Source organism: Mustela putorius, unplaced genomic scaffold, assembly GCF_011764305.1.
Source record: "Mustela putorius furo isolate JIRA1106 unplaced genomic scaffold, ASM1176430v1.1 tig00537227_pilon_pilon_pilon, whole genome shotgun sequence".
In the NCBI taxonomy this organism is placed as follows: domain Eukaryota; kingdom Metazoa; phylum Chordata; class Mammalia; order Carnivora; family Mustelidae; genus Mustela; species Mustela putorius.
In genome coordinates, this window is record NW_025422368.1 from 38,777,225 (window position 1) to 38,795,195 (window position 17,971).

General features: G+C 40.1%; 2 protein-coding genes across 3 annotated transcripts in view; one reads left to right on the top strand and one right to left on the bottom strand.

Moving 5' to 3' along the window:
• KLRG1 (killer cell lectin like receptor G1) overlaps positions 1-8,239 on the bottom strand; it is a 371,299-nt gene extending 363,060 nt beyond the window's left edge. The window contains exon 1 of the mRNA XM_045073431.1: positions 7,747-8,239. The gene's annotated coding sequence lies outside the window, so the exon portion shown is untranslated. The remainder of the gene's footprint in view (positions 1-7,746) is intronic.
• A 230-nt stretch (positions 8,240-8,469) lies between these two features.
• Positions 8,470-17,945, top strand: M6PR (mannose-6-phosphate receptor, cation dependent). 2 transcript variants are annotated; one of them, XM_004752516.3, is made up of 8 exons: positions 8,589-8,723; positions 10,307-10,356; positions 12,161-12,340; positions 13,424-13,590; positions 14,706-14,815; positions 15,100-15,230; positions 15,768-15,894; positions 16,322-17,945. In XM_004752516.3, exons 3-8 carry the CDS (start codon positions 12,162-12,164, stop codon positions 16,442-16,444), a joined length of 837 nt encoding a protein of 278 aa, XP_004752573.1. In that variant the 5' UTR covers positions 8,589-8,723; positions 10,307-10,356; position 12,161; the 3' UTR covers positions 16,445-17,945. The 2 variants fall into 2 exon arrangements, with proteins under 2 accessions (XP_004752572.1, XP_004752573.1); XM_004752515.3 differs by lacking the exon at positions 10,307-10,356 and having other exon boundaries at positions 8,470-8,723.
• The last annotated feature ends 26 nt before the right edge of the window (positions 17,946-17,971 follow it).

Here is a 17,971-nt window from a genome sequence, read left to right on the forward strand (position 1 = left end):
CTTAGTTGAAGTATATCCAACAAAATGATATCAAATAACCACAGAATATGCGTGTCTTTCAAGTGTAAACGGAATATTTACCAAGTAAATTATGTATACTAATACAAATTTTAATGAATTTCAATATGTTACAATCTTAAAGATGTGTTCTACAGCCAGAGTAGAATCAATAACAAGAAAAAATCTAGAAAGTTCCTAAATACTTAAAAATTTTAAAACACACTTATAATCATCAGAGAAATAAAAGTCAAAATACAATGAGGTATGACCTCCTACTTGTTAGAATGACTACTTCTAAAAATAGCCAGGGGCACCTGGGTACTTTGGTTCAAGTCATGATCTCAGAATCCTAGGATCAAGGTCAGAGTCCTGGGATCAAGCTCCCCTGCTCAGTGGGGAATCTGCTTGTCCCTCTTTCTCTGCCTCCCCCTCTTTCAAATAAATAAAATCTTTTTTTAAAATAGCGAAAAAAAAACCCAGAAACAAAAACCAAGAAATAACAAGTGTTTATTAGAGTATTGGAAAGGATGTGAGGAAAAGGCAACCCTGGGCACTACTGATGGGAATGATATTGGTGTAGCCATTATGGAAAACAGTGTGAAGGCCACCTTAAAAAGTAGAACTACCATATGATCCAATAATTCCACTTTTGGGTATGCAGTTGAAGAAAACAAAATCACTACCATTTGTATCTTTTATATCAAAATACATCTGCACTCTCACATTCACTGCAGCATTACTCACAATAGCCAACACATGGAAACAAACTAAGTATCAGCTGATAGATGAATGAATGAAGAAAATGTGGTGTATATACAGAACGGATTATTTAGCCATTAAAAAAAAAAGAAGAAAATCCTGTCATTTCTGACTATATGGATGGACCTTGAGGGTACTGTTAAGTGAAATAAGTCAGACAGGGAAAAACAAATACTGTATGATCTCATTTATATGTAGGATTTAAAAAACAAACAAACAAACAAACAAACACTGAACTCTTAGAGAGAAGAGATTGGTGGTTGCCAGCTGTAGGGGGTGAGAGGAGGGTAAAGTTAGTTAAAAGGTACAGACTTCCAATTACAAGATGAGTAAGTCATGGGGATGTAACGTATAGCACGGTGACTATAGTTAATGATACTGTATTATATATTTGAAAGCTGCTAAGAGAGCAGATCTCAGAAGTTCTCACTATAAGAAAAAAACTGGTAACTGGGGTGATGGATGCTGACTTAACTTACTGTAGTAATCATTCTGAAATGTAAGCATATATCATATCATTACATGTACACTCAAAAATTAAGTTCTGTTTGAATAATTAACATGACTTTTTGTATACCTAAAACACACACACATACACATTCTAAATAATCCATAGGTTAAAGAAATAATAAACAAAATTAGAAATTATTTAAAAAACTAAATAATTACAAAAATTTGTAGACCAAAGCTAAAACAGTAACTTAGAATGTTAGAGCTTTAAGTGACTAAAAAAGAAGAAATACTTGAAATAAATAATCTGTTTCTGGTTTAAGAAGATAAAAAAGAAAAACAAATTAAAACCAAAGCAATCAGAATAAAGGTCGGGAATTTTAAATTCTAAACAAATAATATTTAAAAAACTAACCACAACCAACAGAAAAATGAACAAAATTTTACTATTATATAATATATACATTTATGTGTTACATAATACATTTAATATAAATTAATAAAATTAACAATAAGCAAATAAAAATTGGGTTATTTGGTAAGATTATTAACTGATAAACTTCTAAAAAAATTTACCAAGAAACAAAGAAAGACAAACTATGAATATCAAGAATGAAGCAAGTATATTACTACAGATTTTAAAGACACTACAAGAGTAATAAGGGAATATTCTATCTGTATGCCAAAAAATTTAACAATTTAGATAAAATGGAAAAATTCCTTGAAAACCACCAGGTGTTATATAATACTGATGAATCACTGACCTCTACCTCTAAAAGAAATAATACATTATCTGTTAATTAACTGAATTTTTTTTTAAAGTCTGTAGAGAATATAAACAGATAACAGATTTTATAGGATAATGTTTCATAATGATAATTAATATTAGCAAATGAAAATGTATTTGATTTTTAATTTTTTGTATTTATAAAGAGTTCAAATAAATTAAATGTATAGTAATTCCTAAAAAAAAAGAAAGAAAGAAAGAAAAACACAATTTACCAACTAACACAACAAGAAACAGAAATTTCTGAATGGCTCTACTAAAGAAACTGAATTTCTTAATACAAACCTTCCCATTAAAAAAGCTTCATGCTCAGAGGACTTCAATAGCATGTTCTATCAAGCTTCGAAGAATAAATAACACAATTCCTTCAGAAAATAGAAAATGAAAGTATACACTCCAACTTATTTTAGGCAGCATCATGATTCTGATACAAAAACTGACAAAGAATTACAAGAAAAAAAGATTATGGACACCTGGGTGGCTCAGTCGGTTAAGCCTCTGCCTTTGGATCAGGTCACGATCCCAGAGTCCTAGGGTAGAATCCTGCATTGGGCTCCCTGCTCAGCGGAGAGCCTGCTTCTCCCTCTATCTGCAGCTCCCCCGCTTATGCTCTCTCGTGCTCTTCCTCTCTTTCTCCTTGACAAATATATAAATAAAATCTTCAAAAAAAAAAACAAAACTAGACTCATGAACACTCATGAATATAGACTTCAAAATCTTTGAAAAGATATCAGCAAATGAAATTCAGAAAAATACAAGAGACAATTCATCATGACAAAGTGCGGTTTATCCCAGGAGCAAAGCCAGGATGATGTTTAATTTTATCATTTCTATGCAACACTGTAATGAAAATCCTAGACAGGAACATGAGGAAATATTCTTGGGTGATGAAAATCGACTAAATCTTGATTACAAGGTGGCTACAGTTACGATGCATTGTTAAGATTCATTGAATTATACACCTATGAGTTGTGTACTTCATTATTGATAAATTGTACCTCACCAACAACAAAAAAATGAAACTTCAAACAAATATTGAACTCCAATAGGCTTGCTTTACACATTGGTATGGTTTATCAGTTATAAAGCTACTTCCTGTATTTTCTTGTCTGTAAACAAATGTATAAATATATTGTGTAATGGGAGCAGTTTCTCACTCTTAGAAATATATATAGATTTCCTAACTCTGCCTAGAGGCACTAAAGCAGTGACCCAAAAGTAGCAACAAACACACCTTGTAATCAGATCTTGGTTTTTCAACACCACTCTCCACTAAGAGGAACCAGGCTCCTGTGGAGAAATGACTGATTCTAGGATAATTAAAATACAAGATAAACAGGGAATATCTGTATACCCAAAAGTAAAGAATTTGCTCCAAACGTGATGGGGAGATGTCAAAATGACAAAATGAGGCTCCCACTGGCAGTCGACATCAACCCACACCCTCCAGCAATTTATCTGTTATCTCATCAGTGGGCTGCATGTTCCTGTGGCAGGAACTACACCATCTCTTCACAGGCCTGAATCTCTACCTCGTGGTTGGGGAAGCGAGCACTTCTTCAAGCTTCTAAGGTACTTCCTTGCTAACTCTTCTTCAGCCCAGAGGTAGTAGCTGCATTTTGTAGTTACTATTTTTCTTTTTTTTTTTTTTTAAGATTTTATCTATTTATTTGACAGAGAGAGAGATATCACAAGTAGGCAGAGAAGTAGGCAGAGAGAGGGGCAAGCAGGCTCCCCACCGAGCAGAGAGCCCGATGCAGGGCTCGATCACAGGACCCTGAGATCATGACCTGAGCCAAAGGCAGAGGCTTAACCCACTGAGCCACACAGGCGCCCCAGTTGTTATTTCTGTGTAACTTCTCTATAACCTAGAGTCCTTGTTGAGCCCCTCTTACTAATTATTCTTTACTAGAAAACAAGTCTATATTAAATGTTTCCTTAAAATCACTGGTCTGGTATCTGTCTTCTAATTGCATCTTGACTGATAAGAGGACACATCACTTCTTAGTCCTATCAAAAAGCACATACCTAGGGGTGCCTAGATAGCTCAGTGGTTTAAGCCTCTGCGTTCAGCTCAGGTCATGGTCTCAGGGTCCTGGGATCCAGCCCCGCAGCCAGCTCTCAACTCAGCAGGAAGCCTGCTTCCCCCTCTCCTCTCCCTCTGCCTGCCTCTCTGCCTACCTGTGATCTCTCTGTCAAATAAATAAATAAAATCTTTTTAAAAACATTAAAAAAAAAAAGAAAGAAAAAGAAAACATATACCTAAATATAATCACGAGGAAAACCCAAAATGAGAGATATTTTACAAATTAAGTGACCTGTACTTTTCAAAATTTCAGTGACAAAGAAAAATGGCAACTAACTGCAATGTGTGACTCCTGCTTGGACTCTGTGGTTGGGGAATGGGAAATAATTACAAAGCATATTTACTGGGATGACTGATGAAATCTAAATATGGGCCATGGATTAGGTAATAATATCCTACCAATGTTATATTCCTAATTGTGATGATTACACTGTAATAAGTTAAGAGAATGTCTTTATTCTTGGGAAAAACACACTAATGTCCTTAACAGTAACGGGCAACTTTCAAATTGTTCAAAATAAACCATTGCGTGAGTGTGTATATATTGTGTGGTGTGGTGTGTGTGTGTGTGTTTTCAGGAATGGGAGAGACCAATAAAGCAAATGGGGCGACTTGTAAACAACTGGTAAATCAAGGTGAAGTGAATACAAGAGTTCTTTTTTCTATTCTTGCATCTATTCTAAAAATGTTAAATTATATTAAAGTTGAAAATTACCAAAACCAAAAAATGTATTTAGTCCTTGAAATATGTTAAATGTTTTAAAAGGAAAGCATCAATAAAAATTCAAAACTGAAATCCAATTCAAGACAGCAAACTAAATACATGCATAACAGGATTAAGAATCTACCAACAAATTTCGAAATATCCCTGAGTAGATCAGAAATTGTGAGCAGGCTGGATTTGATAGTAAAACCAGAGCAAAACCTGCAATGCAAAACTCATACAGAAGGAAGCTATTGAGAGGTTTAAAAAGCCATTCCCAACCTCCCAGCTCAGAGTTAACAAAAAAGTAGACGGGGAAAATTATCAAAGCAACGAATTGATGGAAGAATTCAGGATACAGTAGTATCCCCTAGACACAGTTTCACTTTCTATGGTTTCAGTTATTCAAGGTCAACCACATCCTGGGAGCAGATGATCCTCCTCCTGACTTATCTGTCAATGACAACCTAACCTTAAATCACAATTGTATGTCATTCACCTCACTTCCTTTCATCATGTGAGCGTATCATCTCTCACCATCACAATGAGAAGGAGGAGTACAGTACAGTTAGATTTTTTTTTAATTTGACAGATTTTAATTTTAAGTAGGAAAGAGAGGCAGGCAGAGAGAAGGGGGTAAGCAGGCTCCCTACAGAGCAGACAGCCCGATGCAGGGCTGGAATCTAGGACCCTGAGATCATGACCTCAGCCAAAGGCAGAGGTTTAACCCAGTGAGCCACCCAAGCACCCCACAGTTAGATATTTTGACAGACACCACATTCACATATTGTTATAATTGTTCTATTTTATTATTGTTGTCATTAATCTCTTACCATGCCTCACTTACACATCAAGCCTTATCATAGGTTATGTATAAGAAAAAAAATACAGTATATATGGGGCTCAGTACTGTTCCTAGTTTCAGGGATCTTGGAATATATCCTCCATGTACAAAGTGGGAAGCACTAGATCTTTCCAGCATCTTCCCCTCCTCTGCTTATACTAAACAGGAGGCATCCTTAACATATGATTTTAGAACAAAAGTCACAGAACTTTCTAAACAAAGTGAGCAATTGTATGTGGGAGGGGGTGTGGGTGTGGGTAGAGTGTGGAGGGTGTTCTTGTTAATGATAAGGCTAGACAGACACAGAGCAAAAAAGCAAAAACCCTGCTAATTTCAGTTTTGTCCCTGACATAGATAGTTTCCATAATCAGCCCTAAAGGCTGAGAAGCAGGGAAGTAACCCAAGTTATTTGTAAGGGATGGAAAGGGAGGGGAGGTCTCTCCCTCCTTCTCACTCCTACTACATAAGACAAATTATTCATCCTACTCAACTGTGTTGCTGGACCTTTCACCATTTCCAACATACAACCTACCTTCCCTCAAGCCCAACACGACTGTAGTCAATGACCAGAGGCAAGATTTCTGAAGTTAAAATTTGAATTCACCAACAAAAGAACATTAATGCTAGAATGAAAGCTCATTGTAAAAGAGATTTTTGTCTTTTATTTTCTCCCATTCATCACCCAAAATCTGTAACAGTGTAACTAACTGCTCAGTAACTATATGTTGAATGAATTGAAAAAAAAAAAAAATTCAGTAGAAATGCCTTAAATACCTAACTCTAATGGAATTGCTTAAGCAGTAATCCATGCACCTAAATATTATGCAACCATTAAAAAGTTTATTTGTGGGGCGCCTGGTGGCTCAGTGAGTTAAAGCTTCTGCCTTGGGCTCAGGTCATGATCCCAGGGTCCTGGGACCAGTCCTGCATCGGGCTCTCTGCTCAGCAGGGAGCCTGCCTTCCCCCTCTCTCTGCCTGCCTCTCTGCCTACTTGTGTTCTCAGTCAAATCAATAAAGAAAATCTTTAAAATAACAAAAATTTAAAAATTAAAAGTTTATTTGTAAAGTTAGCGATATAGAGAAAAACTTTGATTACATTAAATGTTTTTAAGAAGGAAATGGATAACACATTCCTGAGAGAAATACATAACCTCTTTGTGGGTTTTGGATTTTTATTTTGTCCTTCTCTGTATTTTCTGATTACAAATTACTCTTATTATTAGAAAGAGATTAACTTTTAAATTTTCTTATATTTTTCTTTTTTTTAAGATTTTTTAAAAGATTTTATTTATTTATTTGACAGAGATCACAAGCAGGCAGAGAGGCAGGCACAGAGAGCGAAGCAGGGAAGGCACAGAGAAGGGAAGCAGGCTCCCCGCTGAGCAGAGAGCCGGACGTGGTGCTAGATCCCAGGACCCCGGGATCATGACCTGAGCCGAAGGCAGAGGCTTTAACCCACTGAGCCACCCAGGAGCCCCTAATTTTTTTATATTTTTCTTGAGAACACATTCAAACCCAACCCAGACATGATAACCACCTTGGCTGAACTGAATGTACCAATCAATAAACAAATGCAGAATCCTAAACAGTGAGCATAAAGTATTGCGTGAGAGCTTCGACTCTGAAGACTACATGCACATATAACTAACTTACGCCTCAATTACGGAACCTGAATACTGACAACGTTAACTTAATAGACGTGGCAACCAGAGTTAAGTTCCTTAGCCACCATCAGCTTCAAAATTGAAAGCTTAGGTTTAAGATTAAATCAATCAATTCCCATTTAAGCACTTAGAACAGTGCCGGCACCACAGAACCATGCACGTATTCGCTTCCATTATGACTGGATTCAAAACCTTGTACTAGCTCTGGTGAGAAGGACGCATCAAAATCCAGTCCCTACCCGCGAAGAGAGGGGGACACACACAAAAGCAACGCAGGAGTCAAAGCAGCATGGAATCCGGTTAAAACCAAGTAGAGGCAACAAGCCGGCACTTAAGAGGAAGGAGTTCTTCATTCCGAAAAGCGTTAAAATCCAGAAAGTCACGGGAGCAAAAGCATCTGAACCGAGTTCCAGGAACGCGCAGGACTTGAGCAAGCGACGAGTTCAGACCGACCTGAGGAAAACCGCGGAGGATCTTGGCAAAGGCACGCAGACTAAAAGAGGATAGTTCTTTCCCCAGGACACCAGGAATGCGGACAGGGTGGGCTGAACAGAATCGGTTACGGAGGGCTCAGCACGCAAAATGCCGCGAAACCTCCGGTGAGCAGAACTGTTTGCCGTGTTTTACGCAGAAGGACCGGGATGACAAGGTTAACAACAGACCCCAAGGTACTCAAGTATAGAAAGGAAATAAAGAACAAAGGTGTCATTAAGAAAGCCGCGACCCAATCGCTGTCCACTCTCCTCTAGATGCCGATCCTGAAGACAACGCGACTCGGCACAGACCGACGGCGAAACAGCGCCTCTCGCCGGCGGCAAACCGGCACGGGAAACACCGACAGGAAGAGACCCGGGGCGAGAACTACAGCTCCCACTGAAGCCTGGCCGACGGCCTCCTTTCCCAATTTCCGCTTCCGCCGCCCGCCCTCGCGTACCCTCTTCTGGGAGCTGGCCGGCGCGTGACCGCGCGTGACTCCGCGAGCGACTCCGCGAGTAGAGAAGCTCAGGGGCGGGACTCTGGGACCCCATTGGTAGAAACGCGAACCCCCCCCCCCGAAGGTGGAACGCAACTTGAAAATCTCGGAAAGTGGTTGGAGTTGATAGGACAAGGGCGGAGCTTCAGGACCCGGATCCTGACCAATCAGGGCCTGGGATCGGCCGGGAGACCGGGAAGGGGAAAGGGGCGAAATGGTTCTGTGGTCACATGCCGCGGGGTCTAGTGGGAGGAGCAGTTGCCCAGAAGACGCCTGGTGCTTCCTGTTTCCGGTTCCCGGAGTGGAGCACGGCGAGGCGCCTTGGAGAACGCTGGCCTTTGACACGAGTTCTGGGTCCGGGGTCTGTGGCTGGCCCCTCGCTGGCCCTGTCTCCCAGCCCCAGACAGGTATTCAGCCAGGGATTCTGCGCCTTGGCTACTCCCTGTGCCCGTGACACGTGAGTATGAGGGGCGTGGAGGAGGAGGGGAGCTGGAGAGCGCTCACACCCCGGTGCTCGGAACAGGGGCTGGGGATCGCTAAGTCTCCTTTGGCCGCGGTTCTAGCCAGGATTCCAGCTGAGGAGCCCTAGGGCAGAATGGAGGCGGAGGCGGCGTGAGGGCGGGGAGTTAGAGAGTCCCGAAGGGAGTGAGGGAGAAAAGACCTACCAAGTCCGGAGGAGGATTCGACGTGTATTTGGAAGGCAGAGAAAGGAAGGACCCTGGGTATGGAGTCGCTGGAGGTGTTCCTGGATACCTGTAGAGGGAATTTTTGGCCTGCATTGTGGAGGAAGGTAAAGTGGCATCATATGGAGAGGATACGGCTCTAGGCAGTTGGGAAATCAGGAGACTAGAGGGAATAAGAATTTCTAGAACCCTGGGAGAAGTTCGAAGAGGGTGCGTGTATGGTATGGGATAGCTACTAGAGGGCTTATCTCGTGCTTTCTCTTTCTGGGGAGCTTCCGCCCATGGGACCTAGAGCCGCTTGTCTAGGGCTTCTCAGCGTCGGGCTGCTCTTCTGAAAGGGTAGACTGCTGGAGACAGGAGATGAGGGTGGTTACCTCAGGAATGAGCCAGACAGCCGAAAGTAGAAATTCCACTGAAAAATGGAAAATGCTCATGGCTAGTCTTGACGGGTGGGAAAGAGTGGTACAGATGCCCAGTGATTTGAACTGCTTCCCAATTCCTGGCTTAGTCAGTGGTCATTCCATTGAAGAGAATTGTTTTAGCATTACCAAAATAGATCTGTCCTAGAACAAGAAAATTGAAGGGGATTTTCAAAATCTTAAAGTTCGGCCCTTTATTTCCAAAGTATCTAGACAGACTGTTGCACCTTGAGGATCTAAGTGTAGCACATTAAAAGGGAACTACACAGCCCTTGGATTTCATACGCTCGCTAATAAATTTTTGCACCCCTATATTTATCAGAAAATAGCTTTATGCCATGAATCATCCAAGTTGCCCCACCAACTTCATACATGTTTAATACTTGTGTAACCTAGGGCAAATAATTTAGCCTTTGTAAGCATCAGTTTCCTTATCTGTAAAATGGGAGAAATTATACCTTCTTTTCTTGACTGTGGAGATTACAGACAATCTAGATAAAGCACTTAGAGCATTTGCCACTGAATCAAAGAAGTAGCTCAAAACAGACAAACCTTAGGCAGAAAAGAGAGAAGAGTGTAAGTTGAGTCTCAGCCTAACTTCTTGAACAAATAAGCAAATGAAAGAGAGTTCAGCTCCACAAATGGAGACTGCGGGGTGTTTAACCCTTTATCCTATCCCAATTTTGTTCTAATTTGGGAAAAGAAATCATAAACTATTAACAAATAAGGAACTAACTTTTAGGCCATATAACACAGCCTTCTGTATGAGAATCCCCTCTGGAAAACTAGTCCTGGAAAAAAAAAAAAAAAAAAAAAAGCTTGACAGTCCAGAATGTTGAAATTTTAAATTAGATCCTGAGAGAATATAAGGAAAATGGCATGTTAAATCAATCTAGTAAAAGGAATCTCTTAATTTTTTTTTTTTTTTTTTTTTTTAGGAACAATGCTGGTCATGTAATGTGTTGAGCAATGAGTTAATTTAGGGAAGGTAGGAGTTTGAGCTTTGAGTTCTTTATTCTACCTCTTATTCAGTGAACTATGTGAGGAATCACTTCCCCCTGCTTTGTCAAAAAGAAAGCAAGGCTTTGGCTGCCTACCCTGAGTCCCAAAAAATTAATGTGAAAGGGGATACACATGTAGTGGTTAAATGTAGACCATGAGCTCTGGAGCCAGACTTTCTGGGTCACTCCATTGGCTATGTCTCAGTTCTTTCATCTGTAAAATAAGGACAATAATTGTATTTACTGCATAGGGTTTTTGTAAGGATTAATTAGTTAATGCATGTTAAATGCTTTTAAGAGTAAAAGGCAAGTACTCTATTATAAAGTTTCCTATTAGTGCTCTAAATCTGTTTTATGGGGGCATTGGACATTACGACTGGTGATAATTATTCTATGGAAACACTTTACTAATACTACTGTAGTGAGTTGGTTTTGGAAATACACAAAGTCGTTGGAACATCTGGGTGGCTCTGTCAGTTAAGTGTCTGCCTTTGGTTCAGGTCGTGTTCCCAGCATCCTGGGATCAGGCCCCATGTCAGGCTCCCTGCTCGAAGTGGAGTCTGCTTCTCCCTCTGCCCCTCCCCATGCTTCTGCTCTCTCTCTTATCTCAAATAAGTAAATAAAATCGTAAGAGAAAAAAAATACACAAAGTCAGGGAGACAATTTCCCAAGCATTTGTTGCCCTAATGGAGTGTGGAAAACAGAAGGTCAAATGTAAGTTTGTTTAGGGGAGTAGAGAAAATTCAGTCAGGGCAGAGACAATTCAGTCAGGGCTCAGAGTTTCCATTTTCCTATCTTCAAATTTACTAATACCCATTAAACTCTGCCTAGTTTTTTATTCTAGAAATGTACTGGAGTTGATTAACTAACCTGAAAAAGAATTAGAGGACTCTAAAGAGTTAATTAGCCAAAGTCCAGGCTTGTAGTCTGGAAGCATGTTACTACAAGTAAGAAAAGTTTGGAAGAATTAAATATTTGTATGATAACAGTGACACTGTTATGAAATTAACAAGTAGCAGTGGCCTGGAGGATCATTAACTAATGGACATCAGAGTGAAGTCTTTTGCAAGGATAAATGAGTATGTCCTGGGTGAAGATGGATTAGAGGAAAAGAAAAATGAGTTTAGGAAATGGAACCATGTGTTTCCATTCCTAGAGCAGTACAAGAAACAGGGGAATTGGAAAGTGACTTAGTGATTGCCAAGAATTGTCACCAGTTCAGAGTGTACAAAGACAACTGCTTACTGGAAGTTTAGAAACTCTTGAGATTTATGATATGTAGAGCCTGAGGTGGATTTTGAAAGACGTCTTCAGTCACTTCAACCTAGTGAATTTTCTTCTTCCTATAATTTAAACGATTGTGCTTTCAGAGATGAGCCATTAACTTAGGTAAATGTCAGCTTTTAGGTGCTGTGCCTTTATTTATCTCTTACCATCTTTCTTACGATGAATATGAACAAAGACTGTTGAAGTTTCTGAATATTGACAGAAGTTAGGAGCCAAAGTACTGGAGTCCCTTTCCTTAAAAAGAAAAATAAACCTAAAGATTAAGAATCCTGTTCTGAGTATTAGAGGAGAGGGAAAAAAATAATGGGTGGAAAGCTAAAAGCCCGAAATAGACCCAAAAAAATAAAACCCAACTTTGTGTTAATAAGGAAAATTGACTAATGTAGAATAAGTGGTGGATGGAAGATAAAACAGTAAAAATTGTACATTCATGTGCTTTCTCTCTCTCTTCCCCCACCCCGATCTTCCCCACTTCGTCAACACCCACACTCCCTCTCCCAAAAGGATGTTCCTCTTCTACAGCTGCTGGAGGACTGGACTGCTCCTGCCACTGCTCCTAGCTGTGGCAGTAAGAGAATCCTGGCAGACAGAAGAAAAAACCTGCGACCTGGTAGGAGAAAAAGGGCGAGAGTCTGAGAAAGAGTTGGCTCTTCTGAAGAGGTTGCAACCACTGTATAACAAAAGGTAGCTGAGAACAGCTTTAAAGGACTTGAGAAAATAACTTTGTTAAAGAATCTTTTCTTCTCGGGGGCCTGGCGGGCTCAGTTGGTGGAGCATATGACTCTTGATCTTGGGGTTGTAAGTTCGAGTCCCACATTGGGTATAGAAATACTTTTTAAAACAAAATCTTAAGAATATATTTTTTTTCCTCCACTTACTGACTTTTAGTATTACTACTCTCTGTGGAGGGAAAACGTGTATAATAACCAACTCTGGGAGATGGTTCTAGTCTGAACTTTAGTAATGTTGGTCTTATTTGGCCATGATATCTTACTTTTTTTAAAAGCAGGCTCCATGCCCAGCGTGGAGCCTAGCGCAGGGCTCAAATCCTAAGCTGAGATTGAGAGCTGGATGCTAACCTACTGAGCCACCCAGGCACCCCTGTTTGGTTTTGCTTGTTGGTTTTTTTGTTTTTTTGTTTTTTTTTAATGCTGTAGAGCAAATTCTGAGCCCAGTTTTTAGTAGCAGTGTGCAATTCTCTTATGCAGAAGAGAAAATGCACTGTTTTTAAGACTGGATCCAGGAGACCACCTTGTAGGAATTAAAAAGCATTATTTGGTACTTCCATGTAATAGGAATTTAGAAGTATCAGATAAACATTGAGGCCTGTACACATCAGAAGTGTCAGGAATCTTTGGGTATGTAAATCTAAAGATGATCTTCAAGGAACAAGAAGCCATGGGATACTTCCCATGAATATAGATCCTATTCACTGGGAAATAGCAACTGACACTTCAGCATAGTCTAGAATAGGTATTCTAGAATATCTAGCTATCTTGGATGTTGTGTTTTAAACCATCATCGTCAGCAGTTAGGATTGTCTTCTTTCAACAAATGAACTATTCACTATTACATGGGTATTTCATAATCAACAAATATTATTAACTAGTACATTTAGTTGTGACAGATAAGTAAATTAATCACACTTGGCAGGAGGTGGGGGGCGGGGGCGGTAGGGGTAGGCAGCTTAAAGGAAGAGAGGCTGCTTGTCCTAAAGCTGATAGCCAGTAACTTCTCTTCCTTCTTTCTCCTCACTTCTCCTTACAGCTTTGAGAGCACTGTGGGCCAGGGTCCGGACACATACATCTATATATTCAGGGTCTGCCGGGAAGCTGGCAACCGCACCTCTGGGGCAGGCCTGGTGCAGATCAACAAAAGTAATGGGAAGGAAAGAGTGGTAGGGAGACTCAACGAGACTCACGTCTTCAATGGAAGTAAGACTCTCCCTGTTGGTTAATGGATCCCAGGTCAATCCCTCTGACGATCCTGTATGTGTCAGCCTTTTGCATTCTTTTTAGAGTATTATATGGTACATGTGCTTCAGTTCACCTGAGACTAAACCACAAGATACCTAGTTCCACCGCTCCTCCGGAGTCATGGGTCAGGACCTTTATGTTTGTTTTAAAGTTAATGAAAAGCTCATGCATAAAGAATCTAGCTGGGATTCTGTAGCTTAATATGTTTTTCATACCAGGCTTGAAAACACCAACAACTATTTCTCATTGAATTAGTCCAGTTTTGCCAGTTACATTTTCAGAGATTAAACTTTTTTTGCAAACCTGTCTACCAAAACTTCCCCAGCTAACTTGGGCTGTGGTGATTAGGTTTCTCAGAAGTCATAAAATCATATTGCTGGAAAGAACTATGTGAACACCTGTGGTCTAATCCCCTCCCTTAAGCAGATAACGTATTTTCCAGTGCAGATATTTGTTCATATCAATAATATAATGAAAAATAACATCAAGAATTTGGGGGTAAGTAGGGGTTGTAAGACTGGATTTTTGACCCAGCTCGTTTACTTGCCTATGACTTTGAAAAATCATTTCATCTTGTGTTTCTTCATATGTGCAAGATTAGAAACAGAATCTTTACCTTATTCACCTCACATGATTGATAAATCAAAGGATATTTTGCAAAAGAAATTTGAGTGCCATAAGTATTAAAGAAGAAATGGCTCCCGATCTTACACCTTGCATTTATCTGTGGCTAATTTTAAATCTTAAGTTTTCCCCTACCACCTAAGAATTTTATGGAACCTCTTCTTTTGATGTGAGCAGGTGTTCAGAAAATGTCAATCAGTATGAAAGCATGGGTCCTAATTGTTTTTGCACTATTAGTTGCCTGTCTTTAATATCTTCATTGTCTTAAGGAAACATAAAGCTGTTACAAAGAAGCAGGTTTTAACTTGGTATTTCTGGTTTACAGAGCTCATACTGATACTGGTTATTTTAATCAAAACCAATTTCATTGAACTCCTCCATTCCTTTCTGCCATCATACCTAGGCCTGCCTTCCTGCCCCAAAGCAACATTTCCGTTGTCCCTCCTCAGGTAATTGGATCATGCTGACCTATAAAGGGGGTGACGAATATGACAGTCACTGTGGCATGGAGCAGCGTCGTGCAGTGGTGATGATCTCCTGCAATCGACACACACTAGCGGTGAGGCATCCCGGGGCACATGAGCCTAGAGAGCAGATGAGAGCACTGACCTGAGGTGGAAAGAATTTCCACAGGGAAAATGATACATCGGGACAGACAAGAGAAAACTAGTTCAGTTTTTCCTTGTGTCACAGACACTTGTGTTCAATCATACATGGAAAATAAATTACTGAATCAGGAGAGAAAGCAAATGTTTTTTAGTTTGTGGGTTTATTTCTTTTTCTAAGTAAGCGTCGAAACAGTTAACCACATTGTTGTGTTCTGTTCTGTCCTTTCATCATCAGGACAATTTTAACCTTGTGTTTGAGGAGCGAGGCAAAGTTCAAGATTGTTTCTACCTCTTTGAGATGGATAGCAGCCTGGCCTGTTCCCCAGAGATCTCTTACCTCAGTGTGGGTTCTATCTTACTAGTCACGTGAGTGCTTTTTCCTTTATCAGTCCAAACCTTCCCTTTTTTTCCCCCTTAAACTCAATTACTTGGTGACACTTAGACACAAATTGTCTGTATATGTGTACACACTATACTATAATTGGAGGGGGAGGATACTTTTAAACTCTGATTATGCAAGTTTTTAAAAGTTAGATACAATGTTTCACCTCTAATATTTGCATTTGGAAATGCTTTACGTCCCATTACTGGAAAACCGGACAGTTTTTTTATTATCCCATTAGATTATAAGAACTTTCGGGGAAGTGGAACTCTGTACTTAGCTAATAGTACTTATTCTTGGCTACAAGTCAGAGTCACACATGAAGTCTTATTTTTGTCTGAGCCTTTGCTTTTAGATGTGCTCTAACTGGTTTTCTAAAGAAGGCACCCTTCCCATTTTAGGGGCGTTTTTTCCCCCCATTTTTATAGAATACAGACTAGGAAACCACTAATATAAAGAGTACCTTTTCTTATCAGTTTTACTATTCCTTGGTTTTTAACTAGCGATGTCTTTCTTAATAGGTTTGCATCACTGGTTGCTGTCTATATCATCGGAGGGTTCCTATACCAGCGACTGGTGGTGGGAGCCAAGGGAATGGAGCAGTTTCCCCACTTAGCCTTCTGGCAAGATCTTGGCAACCTGGTAGCAGTAAGTAACAGGACTGGTGGCTGAGTCTGTAGCCTGCCGCCAAGGTTGAGTGACCAACCACCCTGGTTTACCTAGACGGGGGGATTTCCAGGGACATAGGACTTCGGGTGCTAAACACAAAGGAGTCCCAGGCCGTAGTACAAAGTAACAAGTAGCATAGCATCTTAGTCTGGCCTTGGGAAAGGCTTAGCTGGAAGAGCAACACTGTTGCTTAAGTTGAGGAATCTGATAAAGCTGTTAAGGGACCTGGATGGGGAGAAAGTAAGACCTAATTAGAATTTTTCTCACATTAGCCCTAAATTCAATTTAGGCTGGCCCTTAGAGCTTCTGGATTTTCTCATTATCCTTGAGCCATAGGTGTATTTTGCCTCACCCTCAAAGTTGGTTATTCCAAATGATCATTTCCTTCCTTTGCTTCTCTCTACAGGATGGTTGTGACTTTGTGTGCCGTTCTAAACCCCGCAATGTGCCTGCTGCGTATCGTGGTGTGGGGGATGATCAGCTGGGCGAGGAGTCAGAAGAAAGGGATGATCATTTATTACCAATGTGATTGCACTTTAAATGCCCAGCTGCTTCTTCAGTCCCCCAAACCAAAGCATACTCAGCCAGATTTCTTAGGCAGTCTCCACTCCAGTCTCTCATCCCATCCTTAACATTGATCTTGCTTTCCAGTTTGCTTTTGATTTGCATTCTCTTCTCACTAGTAGAAATGCCTTCCCTTCGCTCCCCATTTTGTTTTTTGTTTTTTTTTTTCTAGAGAGGTACAGTTATAGGACAGAGATAAAACAATAGGGCCTGTGCAGAAGAGGCTATCACACTATCTCTTGGTATCAGAAGGTACAAGATAGTTACAATGAGCAAAAAAGTGTGGCAGGCTCCCGGAGTCTTTTTTAAACATATTTTCACAAGTTTTTTTCACAAGTTTTGAGACACTGGATTTCTTTAACTAAAAAAAAGGGGGGCAAAGAAACATTATTTATACAAGGTTTGATTGCTTTCATGCTGTTACTCTGTACTCCATGAGAACCTGGATGTAATTTCTTGCTGCTTGGAACTACTCTATGGTGATTACTTGGTTACATTCCAAGTATTTCTATTTGGTCTGAGCCTGAGGATGTTGCAGGCTTGCTTCTTCCACCTCTGGGATTGGGATGGGGAAAATGTTAATTTCCCACTTAGAGGATTATAAAATACCATCACATCAGTTGTTGGCAGTGGAGTGACCTTATAGCTGGAACTGGACCCTGGCTTGTGGCCTTGTGGTCGTGGACCTTGTAAGGCCAAAATACCTTATCCAGAAGTCTAGTCCGTTAGAAAGGGAAAGTGAATTGGACCTCTTGTGCTATAGGGGTTTCAGAAAAGGAAGTCTGTTTACCCATGGTGGGATCTCCTTGATGGCTTTCTTCTCCCACTCACAGTAAAAGCTTTAGGCAAAGCTTTTCTTCTAAGCTGTTTTCCTCTACCAGTATTTCCATATATGTTGCACTTTCTTCACAGGCATGTCGACTTCCCCCTTCCCTCCCCAGCTAATCTTCTGGAAAGGAATGAAAGCAGAGGTGGGATATCTAGTGCTTTGCCATCCTGTGCTCTGGGTGTGGAATGCTGCTGCACCTGTCCCTTCTGGCTCAGGGAAGTATCTTCTTGCCCCCAGCAGTTTCTGTGGGGAGAGGTTTTGAATCCTGTGATGCTTCCACTTTTTTGTTTAGGCCATGTGCCCAGAAAGAAGCCTGGCCCAATCTTTCCATAGTAGTGAACCTGGGCCATTGAAGAGTAACATGGCTCCACTGGTCACAAGAGGGCGCAATAGGCAGGGGCTTTTAATAGCTTTTAGGGAAGAAAAAAATTATTTCATCTTTGGACTTTTAAATACTATTGGAATGATTTTTTTTTCTTCTTTCTAAACAGGGAAAATAATGTTATAAAAGCATCTTTTTTGTTAACTTGTTTGCATCCCTCCCCCACACTGGTGTTTTAAAAATGCAAAAAGAAAAGAGAAAAACTACATTTTTTTGTATAAAAACACTTAAAAGATTAAAAAAACAAACAAACAAGTTGCCCTAGTCTTTTGTATGAAAGA

Excerpts from the sequence above, each read along its gene's own strand:
- M6PR (XM_004752515.3), top strand. The coding sequence starts at position 8,497 with ATGCCGCGGGGTCTAGTGGGAGGAGCAGTTGCCCAGAAGACGCCTGGT. Across the intron at positions 12,341-13,423 it reads CAACCACTGTATAACAAAAG|CTTTGAGAGCACTGTGGGCC; the intron begins GTAGCTGAGAAC and ends TTCTCCTTACAG. Across the intron at positions 15,895-16,321 it reads ATCTTGGCAACCTGGTAGCA|GATGGTTGTGACTTTGTGTG; the intron begins GTAAGTAACAGG and ends TTCTCTCTACAG.